Source organism: Vulpes lagopus, chromosome 16 (assembly GCF_018345385.1).
Source record: "Vulpes lagopus strain Blue_001 chromosome 16, ASM1834538v1, whole genome shotgun sequence".
NCBI classification, from domain to species: domain Eukaryota; kingdom Metazoa; phylum Chordata; class Mammalia; order Carnivora; family Canidae; genus Vulpes; species Vulpes lagopus.
The window spans coordinates 15226650-15243442 of NC_054839.1; the positions used below are offsets into that span (position 1 = coordinate 15226650).

The 16793-nt window shown below is 44.0% G+C and overlaps 1 protein-coding gene across 1 annotated transcript in view; it reads right to left on the reverse strand.

The window, feature by feature from the left end:
- DNAJC3 (DnaJ heat shock protein family (Hsp40) member C3) overlaps nt 1–6072 on the reverse strand; it is a 92263-nt gene extending 86191 nt beyond the window's left edge. Inside the window, exon 1 of the mRNA XM_041731332.1 lies at nt 5799–6072. Within this exon, the coding sequence (XP_041587266.1) occupies nt 5799–5880 (82 nt within the window). The 5' untranslated portion in view covers nt 5881–6072. The remainder of the gene's footprint in view (nt 1–5798) is intronic.
- Between the last annotated feature and the right edge of the window lie 10721 nt (nt 6073–16793).

The following is a 16793-nucleotide window of genomic DNA, read 5'->3' on the forward strand; positions in this document are numbered from 1 at the left end:
TGAAGGAGAGAGTCCTTTTTACATAGTGTGTCAGGATAGGCTTCTCTGAAATATGAATGTTCATTTGAAGACCTTATGTGGGGGAGCCTAGGTGGCTCAGTCAGGTAAGCATCTCCCTTGGGCCCAGGTCATGATCCCAGGGTCCTGGTATGGAGCCCTACATTGGGCTCCCTATCCAGTGGGGAGGGTCTGCTTCTCTCTGCCCCTTACCCTCCCCACCTCCCCACCTCCCCACTCATGTGTGTGCTCTCATGCGCTCTCTCTAAATAAAACCTTTAAAAAAAAAAAAAAAAATGAAGACCTCATTTGAAGCTTTCCAGACTGTGGGAACAGCAAGAATCAGTCAGAAATGAGGTTGGAATTTGGAAGTAAAAGGAGTTGGTGTAGCCGCACCTGGGTGGCTTAGTTGGCTAAGCACTGGACTCTTGATTGAGGTTCCGGTCATGATCTTGGGGTCTTGAGACTGACCCCTGAATCAGGTTCAGCATGGGGTGTGGAGCCTGCTTGAGATTTTCTCTCTCCTTCTCTCTCTGCCCCTCCCACCAACTCCCCACCACCACTTTCTGTCTCTAAAAAAAATAATAATAAAAAAATAAATAAATCAAAAAAAGAAGTTGGCATGGTGAGAGCCGAATGATGAAGGGAAGAGTAAGATGAAAGAGGTGTAAGTAAATAGGAGTCAGATAGTAAGAATTTGCAGTTATCAGTGCAGTAATGTGTTAGAGAGAACAAAAGATGAGGAAATAGACTATCAACAACTCTTCAAAGTCCTGCTTTTTAGAGAAGCAAAGACATAGTTCAGTAGCCCAGAAGGGACACACGACATCAAAGAACAGTTTAGGATGGAAACCCTACAGCACTTTGGAGTGCTGATGTCAACAGATCCCACAGAGAGAAACAAAGTGATGACAAGGAAAGAAACAATAACTATAGGAGCAATATTTTCAGAAGATGGGAGGAAATAAAATCCAGGGCATAAGTATAGGAATTGGATTTTGCCAGGAATAGAGATACTTTATCCATTTTAATACAAGAAAAGTAGCAGACAGATATAAACATAGATAGGCTAATGACTTTCATGGAAGAAAGTAAAGGAAATCGCCCTGTGGTGGCTTTCGTTTTCTCAAATAAGAACAAAGTCTAAAAAAAATGAGGTAAAGAGATGGAGGAAAAGAGGGTTACACTGGAGATTTAAGGAAAGAAAAGGTCTGAAATCCTGATTTCCAGGAACAGACATACTAGGGAACTGTAGGAATATTGGCAATATTCCTGAAATTGAGGTTATATGCTTACAATGAGACCAGTCAGCAGGGTTGTCTCCATTTTTCTCCACCTATGTTCAACTCTGAGGTACAACAAACAAATTGGCCAAGTTGGGTTTCACAGGTGTCAAACGTTGATAGTTGAGTAAAACAAAAGAATACAGGGACAAGGAAATTAAAGGGTGTTTGCAATGGAGTGACTATAGGTGGATCATGAAATCCAAACTGAGAAAGGAGGGAAGAGGACATGCATGCTTCCCAAAGCATATCTTAATACCCCCAAGTGGTCTGTAAACTCGATGACAAAATCATGAGTTGTATACTCTGATTATCTCACCAGAAAGCGCTATAGAGTAAGCCTCTGCTGACTGATTCCCATATACCAGAACTCCAAAAGACACAAACGTATTAGATTTACAAAACAAAAAATAATTTTTCTTTAAAACCAGCTTTCTAAAAAAAAATAAATTAAAAAAAAAAAACAGCTTTCTAAAGATCTTGAAAGAAAAATATCTATGGTTAAAATCTAAAGAGCAGGGCAGCCCCAGTGGCACAGTGGTTTAGCTTCACCTGCAACCAGGGGCGTGATCTTGGAGACCCAGGATGGAGTCCCACATCGGGCTCCCTACATGGAGCCCACTTCTCCCTCTGCCTGTGTCTCTGCCTCTGTGTGTGTGTGTGCCTCTATGAATGAATGAATGAATGAATGAATGAATGAATGAATAAATAAATAAATAAATAAATATCTTTAAAATCTAAAGAGCAGGTGACTGGGTTCCCATGATATTTCCATATAAACAAAGATAAACTGCTGGACATTAATCAAAGGAAAACCATGACAAAAGAAATTAAATTTAACCATAATTGGGATCCCTGGGTGGCGCAGCAGTTTGGCGCCTGCCTTTGGCCCAGGGCGCGATCCTGGAGACTCGGGATCGAATCCCACATCGGGCTCCCGGTGCATGGGGCCTGCTTCTCCCTCTGCCTGTGTCTCTGCCCTCTCTCTCCCTCACTGTGTGCCTATCATGAATAAATAAAATAAAATTTAAAAAATAAATAAATAAAAAATAAAATAAAATAACCATAATTAATTCACTTCATATGAGAAGCCTAATAATTGCTGCAGGGAATCCCATCTCAGAGCAACAACCTGTCCCACAGAATCAAAACTACTACATTTCAGGATAACTAGTCAAGTGAACTGGAACTTGTATATTACTAACTACAGCTTATCACATTAAAAGAACTCTAAATGCTATCTGGTCATCTGCTAAAATACTTAGTGTATATAAATTACTGAGGTGTCATTCATTTTCCCTACTTTATTTTTTCTTTCCAAATTTAAATAATGCCAGAAAAATCCAAGAAAAGACAAAGCACACTTTAAGTAGGTTAGATGAATATAAAAATTATCAATATCATTTATACCTAAAGATTTCCAACTATTCTTTACAATGGCCAAATAAATGGTTTAGTCAAGTCAGTTCAGTGAAATAAAGAAAAACTGGGTGCAGGAAGCATGTTAGGGAAGAAAAAAAGATAAAAGAAGGCCTGGTTCCCAGGCTGTGTTCCTAGTCAAGGCACCAAACAGAACAAATCATTAGCAAAGAATTAAAATAGCTATGTTATCTGTAACACGAGAATACTAGAAACTACTAGTTTTCTTTCAGCTCCAAAAATTCTATTCCTAACCTAGTGCTTTGGACTTCTTTCAAAGGCCATTTCTAAAGGGGGTGCTAAAAGATGTAATCCTTCAATTCATAAGACTATTACATAGTTTCTTTCTTTGGATCACAATTAATAGAAAAGCCTAAGGGGAAAAAATGATGAATATTTTTAAGTCAGAAAAAAAATAGGCCAACTAAGCTAATTACTGGTGACCCTCTCTGTCACATGCAATTTTGTTTCACATTCACTCTTCTCACACCTTTCTCCTTGGTCTCCTCTCCCTCTGAACCTCAGACCTACATCCCCCTGGAGGACTCTGAGGTAACTGAGGCCAAACACAACTTATTTTGGAAAACAGGAGCTAACAGTTTGCCAATTTAGGTCAGAGGTTCTTTCTTACTTTTACATCCCCATCACCAAATTTAGTGTCTAGTACATGGCAGCCACCTAATTTTACTCCTCTATATGACTTATTAGACCAGTGGTTCTCACCAGTGGTTAGTTTTTAGAAATGTGAAATTTCAGGTCCCATCCAGACGTACTGAATCACAAACCCTGCGAGAGGGACCCAGCACTGTTTTAAAGCCCTCCAATTAAGATTCTAATACACACTCAAGTTTGAGAACCACTGTATAAAACATGCCAGAAGGGACGCCTGGGTGGCTCAGCAGTTGAGTGTCTGCCTTCAGCTCAAGGTATGATCCCAGAGTCCCGGGATCGAGTCCCACATCGGGTTCTTTGTGTGGCGCTCTTTCTGCTTCTCCCTCTGCCTGCATCTCTCTGCCCCTCTCTCTCTCTCTCTCTCTCTCTGTCATGAATAAATAAAATCTTTAAAACAAAACAACATGCCAGGAAATCACCTCATTACTGCCAGTGGTAAACAAAAAAAGTGCTTATTTCTCTCAGCTGCCACCACTTACAAATGCTGGGGCCCTCATGATACTGTCACCCACTTAATCTCTGTCTCCAGCCTGCACACAAGATGAACTTTAAAGCCACGTAAGTGAGTTTAATTTATGGTGCTTGGATTTAACAGTTCTATGACATCATAGCTAAAAAACTCTTGGAGCCTCCGTTCCCTCATCTGTAAAGTAGGTACAATTATCACATATTCCCATGAGTGAGAGATTGCTTATTGAAAGGTGCCTGGCACACAAACCTTTAATCAATTTAAGATCTTTTCCCTTTCTTCCCTACTACCTGTACCAAGTCCCTGCTACTTGATACAGGCAATGTTCCTCAAGAACGGCACGCTGGCATTCCTCTGAGAACTGCCTTCTATACAGAAAAACTAAGGAAGTTTTTTCTTATGGAAAATACTAAAGGAAGGAAATGAAGTACTAAGAATCCCACAGAACAGCAACTGCAAAAAGGCAGTCCAAAAGCTAGCAGGACATGCAGATCCTATAAAAATGTGCACATTACTTTAAAAAAAAAAAAAAAAGCATTGAAGAGAACACAGGCCACTTTTTCTTGAGCGCTCAAAATAAATTACTAGTAGTAACTGAACAAAATGTGACACGGGGCGGGGGGCCGGGGGGGGTTGTGCCAGGATTAGAAAATGCAAGAGAACTGGAATACTCAACCCATATTAAAGTGGTCCGGGCATCCAAATTTCAATTCCCTAGACTGTCTGGGGCAATCTACACAAATTCTTTGTCAAATACTTTGTCCCAATGTTGCCATGATACATGCTCTGATTTGGGGTTCAAAAAATATGGGGTCACCAGGAGAACAACACCAACAACAAGGCCTTGAATGAGCCCCAAAAAGTGGAGTGTATTATAAATGTGTTTTTTAGGTTGAGAATTCGGGGGGGGGGGGGGTACCATAAAAAAACTCCCAACTGTGGCTCCTTACTCCCTCCAAATCTAACATTAAGACTCATGCTGAAATGTGTGACCCCCCCCCCGCCCTTCCCATAGGCATGAAAGTAGATCAGAGCACGAGATCCGTCACTATACTGGGGTCCTTCTCTCGCAGTCATCGGGCTGGCAGCGCGACTTCCACTGGCACTTGGAGCTTTACTTCTTACCACCGCCCCGCCCGGTGACACCTCAAGATGGGACGGCCCTCTAACTTTCGCTACTCTGTTAGGAGCAGCCGACCATCCAATCTGCGGGACTCCTGCGAAATCGAAGCGTTCCGTACCTTTTAATGAGGGGACTTTTTTTTCTTTTTTTTCCCCCAGAGAAGTCGCAGAGAAGCAAAGCCAGCCCTAAGCTGAAGGGGACACCACGCGGGGACGGAGTAGTAAACGACCACAAACTCCGTGCCTCGCCCCCGGGAGCCGGAACTCCCGCGCCGGCTCCTTCACGCCCCGACCCCGCAACTGCGACCCGCCGGACCGAGCAAGGCGACGGTTACTCAACTTGCGGCAGTCAGCGCCGGCCCCGCCGCCGCACGCCCCGACACACTCGCCCTCCCCCGCCCCGGAACTCCAAAGCGAAAGCAGCCTCCCCTGTGGCCGCCTTCGCCGCCTCCCCCCACACACCGCGACCGAGGGCCCCGGCGCCAAGGCGCAGTCCCAGCGGGGCCGGGACCCGACGGCTGCTCGGGGCTCCGCGTCCCCCGACGCGCCAGGAGGCGCCGCGCCGCAGCCCCCCCCGGCTCCCCTCGGCCCCGCTCCTCGCTCCGAAGCCGCCCGTCCCAGCGCCTCTCCCCCCCACACACCCGGAACCGGGCGCCGGCCCCCGCCCAGGGGCGGGCTCAGGCCCAGCCGGGCCGCGCGGACTCCCCGGCTCCCGCCCAGCCGCCCGGGCCGCCCCGGGACTCGCGCCGGGGGTGGGGGTGGGGGTGGGGTGGGGGCTGCCCCCGGGCGCCCGCCCCCGCCCCCCGCCCGGGCAGGGCAGGGCAGCCTGGACTCACCTTCGTACTGCAGGTCCACCAGGACCAGCAGGAAGGGGAACACCGAGCCCAGCCGGCTGGTCACAGAGCCGGGGGCCACCATGTCCGAGGGCGCCCGCGGCGAGGAGGAGACAGGGTGCGGGGCCCAGCAGCCCCGCCGGCGCTCAGGGTGCAGCCGCGCCCGCTCGCCCGCTCGCCCGCCCGCCGCTCGCCCGCCGCTCGCCCGCCGCTCGCCCGCCCGCCGTCGGCTCTCGCTCAGGCCTAAGCGGCAGCTGGCGCCCGCGGAGGAAGGCGGCGGGGGGCGGGGCCCGGACGACGCGACGCCCCGAGCGCCGCCGCCGTCCAATCGCCTTCCTCCTGGCCGCTCGCCTACTGGGCAAGCCGGGGTCGTGGTCGGCGCTGATAGGCTGCGGGGGCCGCCGCCCCGCCCCACCTCTGATAGGACAACGTGGAGGCACGAGACGAGGCTGCGTCCGCGGGTCGTGGAGCTGTCAGGGAGCTCCAAACGGCCGCGGCCGGTCGGAGGAGGCGGCCGTGTGGGCGTCGGAGCGGCGGCCGCCCAGTCCGCATGCGCAGGCCGCGGGGGCCGCCTCGGGCCGCTCCCGGAGCCGTAGGTGAGCGAGGAGGCGGTTCTCCAGGGGCCGGGTACCGAGGCAGGTGGAGCCGGCCCGGCCGGCGGGAAGGCGGCCACGCCTGGCCCCGGGCAGCCCGAGCGCCCGGAGTGGAGGTCTCGGAACGGACCGCTCGGCGGCGCGCGGGGCAGAGCGTCTCGCAGCGAGTCCGGCCTCCACGGACGCAGCTGCGCGAGGCCCCGCCGGACGCCCGCGCTCGCCGCGGAGACAGACGCACCTTAGTGACCCGAGGCCGAGGACAATGGCTCGGAAGCCTGGGAACGCCGGCCCGGGCCCCGGCAAGGGAGCCAGCCTGGACGATTCTGAGACACGGAAACCGGGGAGCCACAGCCGCCGAGGGAGCGCGGCGCTCGGCGGAGCGTGGCCTCGGCGGCTACACGCGGGGAACCTGTTGGAATAATGGGTCTTGCACGTTGTGCTCATCACAGGGAAGGCAGCAAGACTGATTAGGAACTTGAACGGGTTACGACTTAGCTTACTCACGCACTTTGGCGTTAGGTTTGTTCCAGGCCGGTTCCTCTGGCGTGCCCGGCGCCATCCGGAGCGCACGGCATCCCCCCGTGAGGCTGGAGGCGGAGTGAGGCAGTAGTAACGCTCTAACGCGTTCATTGTCAAGTGCGAACTTACTAGTTTACTAAGAAGTAGAAAAAGGAGTATGGGGCAGCCCGGGTGGCCCACCGGTTTAGCGCCGCCTTCAGCCCAGGGCGTGATGCTGGAGACCCGGGATCGAGTCCCACGTCGGGCTCCCTGCACGGAGCCTGCTTCTCCCTCTGCCTGTGTCTCTGCCTCTCTCACCTTCTGTGTCTCTCAGGAATGAATAAATAAATTCTTTTTTAAAAATGAGTATGAAAGGAAACATTTGCGTTATATTTATGATAAGCAGAGGAATCTTCGAGCGGTTGGAATAAATTGATAATATTGATGTTTTTAAATTGTTCGGGCAGCCCAGGTGGCTCAGCGGTTTAGCGCCGCCTCCGGCACAGGGCGTGATCCTGAGGTCCCAGGATCGAGTCCCACGTCGGGCTCCCTGCATGGAGCCTGCTTCTCCTTCTGCCTGCGTCTCTGTCTCTCTCTCTGTCTTCCATGAATAAATAAATAAAATATTAAAAAAAAAATTGTTCTACGTCCACCCCCATGTTGATTGCACCTTACTTACAATAGGCAAGACGTGGAAACAATCTAAATGAGTCCATTAACAGATAATTAGATTTTTAAAAAATGTGGAGCGAGCTCTCACAGACACACCTAGGACAATTATTTAGCCATAAAAAAGCCATTGCAACAACATGGATGGAACTTGCAAGCGTTATGCTCAGTGAAATAAGTCAGAGAAAGATAAATACTAAATGACTGCACTTATAGGTGGAATCTAAAAAAACTCGTGGATACGGAGAACAAATTGGTGGTTGCCAAAGTGGAGAGTGGGTGAAGGTGGTCAAAAGGTTCAAACAATCATTCAGTTATAGGTCCTGTGGATATAATGTACAACATGGAGAGTATAGTTAACAATACTGTATTGTGGGCAGACCCAGTGGCTTAGTTTAGCACCGCCTTCAGCCCAGGGCGTGATCCTGGAGACCCAAAATCAAGTCCCACGTCAGGCTCCCTGCATGGAGCCTGCTTCTCCCTCTGCCTGTGTCTCTGCCTCTGTGTGTGTGTGTGTGTGTGTGTGTGTGTGTGTGTGTCTCATGAATAAATAAAGTCTTATAAAAAAGAAACCCAATACCGTATTGTACACTTGAAAGTTGCTAGGACAGCAAATCTCAAAAGTTCTCAAGAAAATTATAGCTGTATGGTGATGGTTATTAACTGAACTTAGAATCATTTTGCAATATGTACATAACTCATTGTATACCTACAACTAATCCAAAGTTATATGTCAATTATATCTCATTTTAAAATTTTAAAGAGACAAGCCTATGTCTTCTGATTTTAATATATATTAATGATAATACAATATTATGTTTTATATGCAATGGGTAAACTCTTCAGAACAAACTTCCTAAATTAAGTGAAATTCTAATAGTCAATGTCTTTAAAAAGGTTTCTTGTGGAATTCTTACAGTAACACAGATCGTAAGGGCTTTATTATTATTTTCCAGATCTTATATCTAAAGTATAGATTTATATATCTAAATATCTAGATATCCAGATCTCATATCTAAGTTATATCATTACTTCTAAATCTGAGCATAGAAACAATTGCATTATGGGGCGCCTGGGTGGCTCAGTAGTTGACTGTCTGCCTTCTGCTCAGGGCCTCAGGGCGTCATCCTGGAGTTCAAGTTGAGTCCTGCATTGGGCTCCCTGTAGGGAGCCTGCTTCTCCTTCTGCCTATGTCTCTGCCTGTCTCTGTGTGTCTCATGACTAAGTAAATAAAATCTTAAAATCATGCATTAAATGTAAATGTTAAAAACACAACAATTAAAGGACAGATAGGGATCCCTGGGTGGCTCAGCGGTTTAGCACCTGCCTTTGGCCCAGGACGGGATCTTGGAGTCTCGGGATGGAGTCCCACGTCAGGCTCCCCAGATGGAGCCTGCTTCTCCCTCTGCCTGTCTCTCTCTCTCTCTCTCTCTCTGTCTATCATGAATAAATAAATAAAATCTTTAAAAAAAAGGACAGATAATGTCAAATGGATAATAAAAGAAGTAACATTTCTACATGATATGATGAACCTCATATTACGGTCAATTGATTTCAACAAGGATGACAAGACAATTCAATAGGGGCAAAGGTAGTCGCTTCAACAAATGAAGCTGAGACAACTAGATAGTCATGTGTAAAAGAATGAAGTTGTACCCTTTCCTTAGACCACACACATCATAGACCAAATTGTAAAATCCAAAACTATAAAATTCATAGAAGAAAAGAGTAGTAAATCTTCATATTCTTGTGTTATATAAAACCTTCTTAGATACAACACCAAAAGCATAAGCACAGATGAAAAATTAAAGTGGATTTTACAAAAATTTTGAATTTGTGTTCCAAGGGACACCATCAAGAAAATGAAAAGACAAACCACAGAATGGGAGAAAAAAATGCAAATCATATATTTGCTAAAGGACCTATATCCAGAAAAAATATATATGTATATATACATATATACACATACATACATACCTTTTACAACCCAAGAGTAAAAAGACAATACAATTTAAAAATGAGCAAAGAGGGGATCCCTGGGTGGCGCATCGATTTAGCGCCTGCCTTTGGCCCAGGGCGCGATCCTGGAGACCCGGGATCGAATCCCACGTCGGGCTCCCGGTGCATGGAGCCTGCTTCTCCCTCTGCCTGTGTCTCTGCCTCTCTCGCTCTCTCTGTGTGACTATCATAAATAAATAAATAAAAAAATTTTAAAAAAAAATGAGCAAAGAATCTAAATAGGCATTTTTTCTGAAGAATATATATATAAATTACCAATAAGTATATGGAAAGATACTCCATATCAATAGCTATTACAGATACGCAATTCAAAACCACACTGAGATGCCACTTCGTACCCACTTGGATGGCTATAACCAAGATGAGCAACAGCAAGAGTTGAAGATATGGAGAAATGGGAACTCTCACATGTTGCTATTGGGAATCTAAAATGGCAGTTACTTTGAAAATAAACATCAAAATGTTAATAGAGTTACCATATGACCCAGCAATTCCGCTCCAGTTAAGAGACTTGTAAACACATTCACACGAAATCTTGCTACACAGATATTCCAAGCTATTATGTGTTCATAATAGTCAAAATTAGAAACAGTTCAGGTGTCTATCAAGAATGGGTAAACTGTGTTAGATCCATACAATAAAATATTATTTGACTATAAAAAGGGAATAAAGTGCTAATCCATGCTACAACATGAGTGAACTTTGAAGATTATTCTAAATGACAGAAGCTGGTAACAAAAGGCCACAAATTGTATTCTTCCATTTATGTGAAATGACTGGGATAGGTAAATCCATACAGACAAGAAGATTAGTGGTATCCTGGAGCTAGAGGTAAGGAAGACTAGGGAGTGACTACTAATGTGAATAGGTTTTCTTTTGTGAGTGATGAAAATATTCTAACGTTAGGTAGTAATATATATGATATATAAATATAAATGAATATGCTAAAAAAATTTTTAATTGTGCACTTTAAATGGGTAAAGTGTATCAATTATAACTCTGTGCACTTTAAATGGGTGAAGTATGGGATCTCTGGGTGGCGCAGCGGTTTGGCGCCTGCCTTTGGCCCAGGGCACGATCCTGGAGACGCGGGATCGAATCCCATGTCAGGCTCCCGGTGCATGGAGCCTGCTTCTCCCTCTGCCTATGTCTCTGCCTCTCTCTGTATGTGTGTGTGTGACTATCATAAATTTAAAAAAAAAAAAAAAAGATTTAAACCTATGTATAAATAAATAAATAAATAATAATACATAAATAAATAAGTGAAGTAGGGCAGCCCCGGTGGCGCAGTGGTTTAGTGCTGCCGACGGCCCGGGGTGTGATCCTGGGGACCCGAGATCGAGTCCCACATCGGGCTCCCTGAGTGGAGCCTGCTTCTCCCTCTGCCTGTGTCTCTGTGCCTGTGTCTCTGTGTCTCTCATGAATAAATAAATAAAATCTTTAAAAAATAATAAATGGATGAAGTATATCAATTATAACTCAATAGGGCTCTCTAAAAAAAAAAAAAAAAAGTGGGACACCTGGGTGGCTCAGTGGTTGAGTGTCCGCCTTTGGCTCAGGGCATGATCCCAGATTCCTAGAATCAAGTCCCACATCAGGCTCTTATCATGGAGCCAGCAGGCTCCCTCTCCTTCTCCTCCCTCTGGTGTGTCTCTGCCTCTCTGTGTCTCTCATGAATAAATAAGTAAAATCTTAAAAAAAAAAAAAAGAATGGAGGAGCTCCTGGGTGATTCAGTCAGTTAAGCATCTGCCTTCAGCTCACCTGGGATGGTGCCCCATATCAGGCTCCTGCTCAGTGGGGAGCCTGCTTCTCCTTCCCCCCTGCTCCTCCCCCTACTTGTGTGCTCTCTCTCTCTCCCTCAAATAAATAAAATCTTTAAAAATAATAATATGTTGAAATATGATAACCTTGGGGCACCTGGATGGCTCAGTGGTTAGCATCTGCCTTTGGCTCAGGTCGTGATCCTGGGATCCTGGGATCCTGGGATCAAGTGCCACCTAGGATCTCCCTCTGCCTATGTCTCTGCCTCTCTCTGTCTCTCATGAATAAATAAATAAAATCTTAAAAAAGAAAAAAGAAAAGAAATATGATAACCTTGGGAGGCAGTAGTATGACATGATGTCAAGTGGTAGACAGGAGCCAAGTCTGACTTCGAGGCCACTTCAAGGGACTTTTCATCTTACTAAACAACGAAATCACTAGAGGGTTTTAACAAAGGGCTGACATGATTGGATTTAGGTTTAAGTAATCACTTTGGCTGCTGTATAAGTGACATATTATAGAGGGATAAGCAGTATGCCCAGTTAGGAGGCTCTAGAAGTAATCCAGATGAAAGGTGATGGTAGCCTGAAGTATGGTGGTAACAACAGAGATAAAGATGGAGAGAAGCAAGCAAATTTGGCATGTGTGATTGGGGGGAATGTAGTAATAGGAAGGATAGATCAGAGTAGGACCAGGTGAGTAATCAGATTATTGTTCATTCAGTTAATTTCTACTTAATTGCAATACAAAAGTGTATTTTTGATAGCTATCTAGGCTCTGGAAAGGCCAACTGGCAAGAAGACACAAAAGGTTCTCTTGTTGAACCTCTGTTCCAAATTCATAGCAATGATATGGAAACCAAAATGAGAAAATAAGCAAACAAAAGGAGCTAGAGCCTAAGCCAAGATAAACATTTCTATGGACTAAAAATAGGGGGAGGGAACCCACAAAGGCACATGTCAGAAAAAAACATGGTTATACTAGCCTATGTTTTAGATCTAAGAAGGGACCAAAAGTAATCCAGAGACAGACTCCTGGTTCTCCCTGGCTCTTAACACCACCAACAGCAGCAGCTCTGTTATGACTGCTTGTTTACAAAGAATTGTAGAAACCCAGGAAAGAGGAATCAGGCTGTTCTAACTGGCTCTGGAATATCAGCCTGGAACTGATGTTATAAGACAGGAGAGAGCATAGAAAAAAAGAAAAGTAGAAAAACAAGCAGACAAACAAAAACTTACCTTTCCACCCAAAATGGAACTGCAAAATAAAAGTTCAAAATATATCAATAAATGTAATGCTAAGACAGGCAACAAATCAACAACTGAACCCAAACTCACTTAAGAGGAAATTATAGACTAAGGATACCTTATAGGCATAACTGCAAGAAATAGGAGCACCTGGGTGCCTCAGTTGGTTAAGCATCTGCCTTGGGCTCAGGTCATGATTCCATGACCAGTTCGATACTGGAATCAAACCCTACATTGGGCTCTCTGCTCAGCAAAGGGCCTGTTTCTCCCTCTCCCTATGCCTGTTGCTCTGCCTACTTGCGTGCTCTCTTTCTGTCAAATAAACAAATAAAATCTTAATAAATAAATGAAAAAAATAGAAGACCATTCATAAATACAAGAAAGGAAGTCAAAGTGTGTGGTTTAAAAACAAAGGAAATTTATTTTCTTATAGTTCTGGAAACCAGAAATCCAAAATCAAGGAGTTTACAGGGCCATACTCTCATTGAAGGTCATACTCTCTAGAAAAGAATCCTTCCTTGATTTTCCCTCCTTTTTGGTGGCCCCTAGCAATCCTTGGCATTCCTTAGCCTGTGGTACATCTAATCTCTGCTTCTATCTTTGTGTAGCATTCTTCTATGTGTCCTCCTTCTTCTTAACCAATTATATCTGCAAAGACCCTATTTCCAAGTAAAGTCACATTCTGAGGCTCTGAGCAGACTTGAATTTTGGGGTGAGGGGATCATTTAATCCATCACAATAATTTAGCCCCTAAAATTTGGAAGAAGAAGAAAAAAGCCTAGTACACACACATACACACACACAGAACCTATTAGATAGAATAACCTCTAGAACATAAAGTGAGAGAATTAGTAGAAGACATTTTAAAAATATATCACCATCAAAACTCTTAGACCAACCACACACAAAAATCTTAGTAAGGATTGGAAACTCCTAGAAAGGGCAGCCCCGGTGACCCTGTGGTTTAGCGTCTGCCTTCAGCCCAGGGTGTGATCCTGGAGACCCGGGATCGAGTCTCACATCAGGCTCCCCACAAGGAGCCTGCTTCTCCATCTGGCTGTGTCTCTGCCCCTCTCTCTCTCTGTGTCTCTCATGAATAAAGAAATAAATCTTTAAAAGAAAAGCAAAAGAGGGATCCCTGGGTGGCGCAGCGGGGATCCCTGGGTGGCGCAGCGGTTTGGCGCCTGCCTTTGGCCCAGGGCGCGATCCTGGAGACCCGGAATCGAATCCCACGTCGGGCTCCCGGTGCATGGAGCCTGCTTCTCCCTCTGCCTGTGTCTCTGCCTCTCTCTCTCTCTCTGTGTGCGACTATCATAAATAAATAAAAAATTAAAAAAAAAAAAAGAAAAGCAAAAGAAACTCCTAGAAAATCTTAGTAAATGCGAGCAAAAATTTATAAACTTTAATACTTTATCTAATAGCTCTATACGAAGAGAGAGAGAGATGATACTCTGCCTAATAAATAGGACATTGTTTTTCAAGTACTCATGGAATATTTTTAATAATCTACCAAATCCTAGTTCACAAAGTTTTACAAATTCCTAAGAACTGTTATCATATATTTCATGTTCTCCGACTTAGTGCAATTAAGTTGAAAGTCCACAATAAACAGATTTTTCCAAGTCATGTGCTTAGAAACAACAACAAAATGTGTTTCTAAATTAATTATGGTAAAGACAAAATCATCACAAAAGTTCCAAATTACCCAAAACAAGACAATAATGAAAATGCTACGTTATCAGGGCACATGGGTGGCTCAGTGGTTGAGTGTCTGCTTTGGGCTCAGGTCGTGATCCCGGGATCCTGGGATTGACTCCCACTTCTCTCTCTGCCTATGTCTCTGCTTCTCTCTCTGTGTCTCTCATGAATAAATAAATAAAATCTTTTTTAAAATGCTACATTATCATAATTTGTGTAATACTGCTAAAGCAAGTTAAGTAAATGATGCATTCAGCTCAGGATGCTAGAAACACTATAATGCAGTAATAAAGAAACAGAAGGAAAGAAATAATGAAAAACTGAGCAGAAATTACTGTATTGGGAGTGGCAAAGAAAAATGAGGGATCTAGAACAAAAAGTTTATTATTGATAGAAGTTACAAAACAGACAAAAATAGAGCAGACTTTAAAAAATTGAGAAAAGACATACTAGAATTTAAAAGAAGCACACAACTGGAGTGCCTTGGTGGCTCAATCAGCTGAGTGGACGACTTTTGATTTTGGCTTAGGTCATGATCTCAGAGTCCTAAGATAGAGTCTCTTGGTAGGCTCCCTGCTGGCATAGAGTCTGCTTAAGAGTCTCTCTCTCCCTCTCCCTTTGCCCCACCCCTGCTCACTCTCTAAAAAAATTAATTAAATTAAAAAATAAAAGCACACAACTACAAATATGATGCAGGTGTTTTCATTTATAAAACACTGTCTTTATACTAATTAAATTTAAAAGTAGGGATGATCTCCCTCTACCTATGTCTCTGCCTCTCTGTCTCTCATAAATAAATAAATATTTTTTAAAAAGTAGGGATGAAAAGAAAAATAGAATGCTTGAGTAGGCTATTATTACCTATTAAAGAAAGCAAATTAGTAACTATGTGTCTCTTTTTTAAAAAAAAAAAGCCACCTGGCCCCCACAGATTTGTAATCCCTGCTTTATACAAAGTACTTCAGAGTATTTTTTAAAAGAGGAAAATCTCTGACTCATTTTAAGAAGCTTGATGCTAAAAATCGCAAAGAAAAAGATCATCAAATAAATTATGAGGATAGATAAAGCAGTTTTAAATGGAATTATTTCCAAATCAAATTCATTCAGCTAAAAATGAAAGGTAAGCAAGAAGATGGGACCCAGGGCTAAAAGGATAGATCAACATCAGAACATCTTTCAGTGAGGGGGATCCCTGGGTGGCTCAGTGTTTTAGTGCCTTCCTTTGGCCCAGGACTGATCCTGGAGTCCCAGGAACGAGTTCCACATCAGGCTCCTGCATGGAGCCTGCTTCTCCCTCTGCCTGTGACTCTGACTCTCAATCCCTTTGTGTCTCTCATGAATAAATGAATAAAATCTTTTAAAAAAATCTTTCAGGGGATCTCTGGATGGCTCAGTGGTTTAGTGACTGCCTTCGGCCCAGGGCACGGTCCTGGAGTCTCGGAATCGAGGCCCACATCAGGCTCCCTGCATGGTGCCTGCTTCTCCCTCTGCCTGTGTCTCTGCTTGTGTCTCTGCCTCTCTCTCTCTCTCTCTCATGAATAAATAAATAAAATCTTTAAAAATAAAATAAATAAAATAAATTTAAAAAAAATTTTCAATGAAATACATCAAATTAACAGGTGGATGAAAAAATCATTCTGACATATTCAACCCCTAAATAAAATACAGCTCTCATTCATGTTTAAAAGAAAATATAATCTCAGCAAAATATGAAAGCAAACTGCTTTAACTTGGTAATTGGTATTTATCAAAACTTCTACGTTGAAGATGGTAGTGTCCAGTAAGTTTCCTTTCCCTCTTGGAAATTGCCCAAAGCCACCACCACCAAATAAGAAACAGAAAAGCTAATTACAACCTTAGCAAAATGTAGGGGAATGTTGAATCTCCAATTCCCAAAGTAAGTGGGAGAGATGCCAAACAGCAGAGGAAAGAGAAGATGCCTGCTAATGCACATCACACATCTAAAAAAAAAAAAAAAAGTGCATCACAATACTTCTTCAAGGTCAGAGGTATTTCTTACATCGCAGAATCCAAATACCTTGTTTGCAACAAGAAGAATGAGATGCATTCATTAGTGACAGAAGCTACTTAGGACACACTTTGGTTCCAAGAGGCAAAAGATACGGATGGGCCCGAAACACAATTCACTTATTTATTAACTATCATTTCCTGGAAGCAATTTATCACCATGTCTGAGGTAGAGGAGATGAACAGTCTTATCGTTACGTGTCTCCCTTTGCCCAGGAGAAGTAAAACCTAGACTACTTCATACAAATCCTTGGACTATAAGAAACATGATAATCAGTATGAAACACAATCCTGTCTCTTCCTTTATACAAATGTCCTACAAGAAAAATTTTAGGAAACCTTCACTTCATTCAAAGATATGTAATCAAAAAGGACAGAATCAAGTGGCCAATAAGCATATGAAACAGTGTATAACATGATTTGTCATCAAAGAAATGCAAATTAAAACCTGAAAGAGATACCACTACTATGCTGCACATTCCAT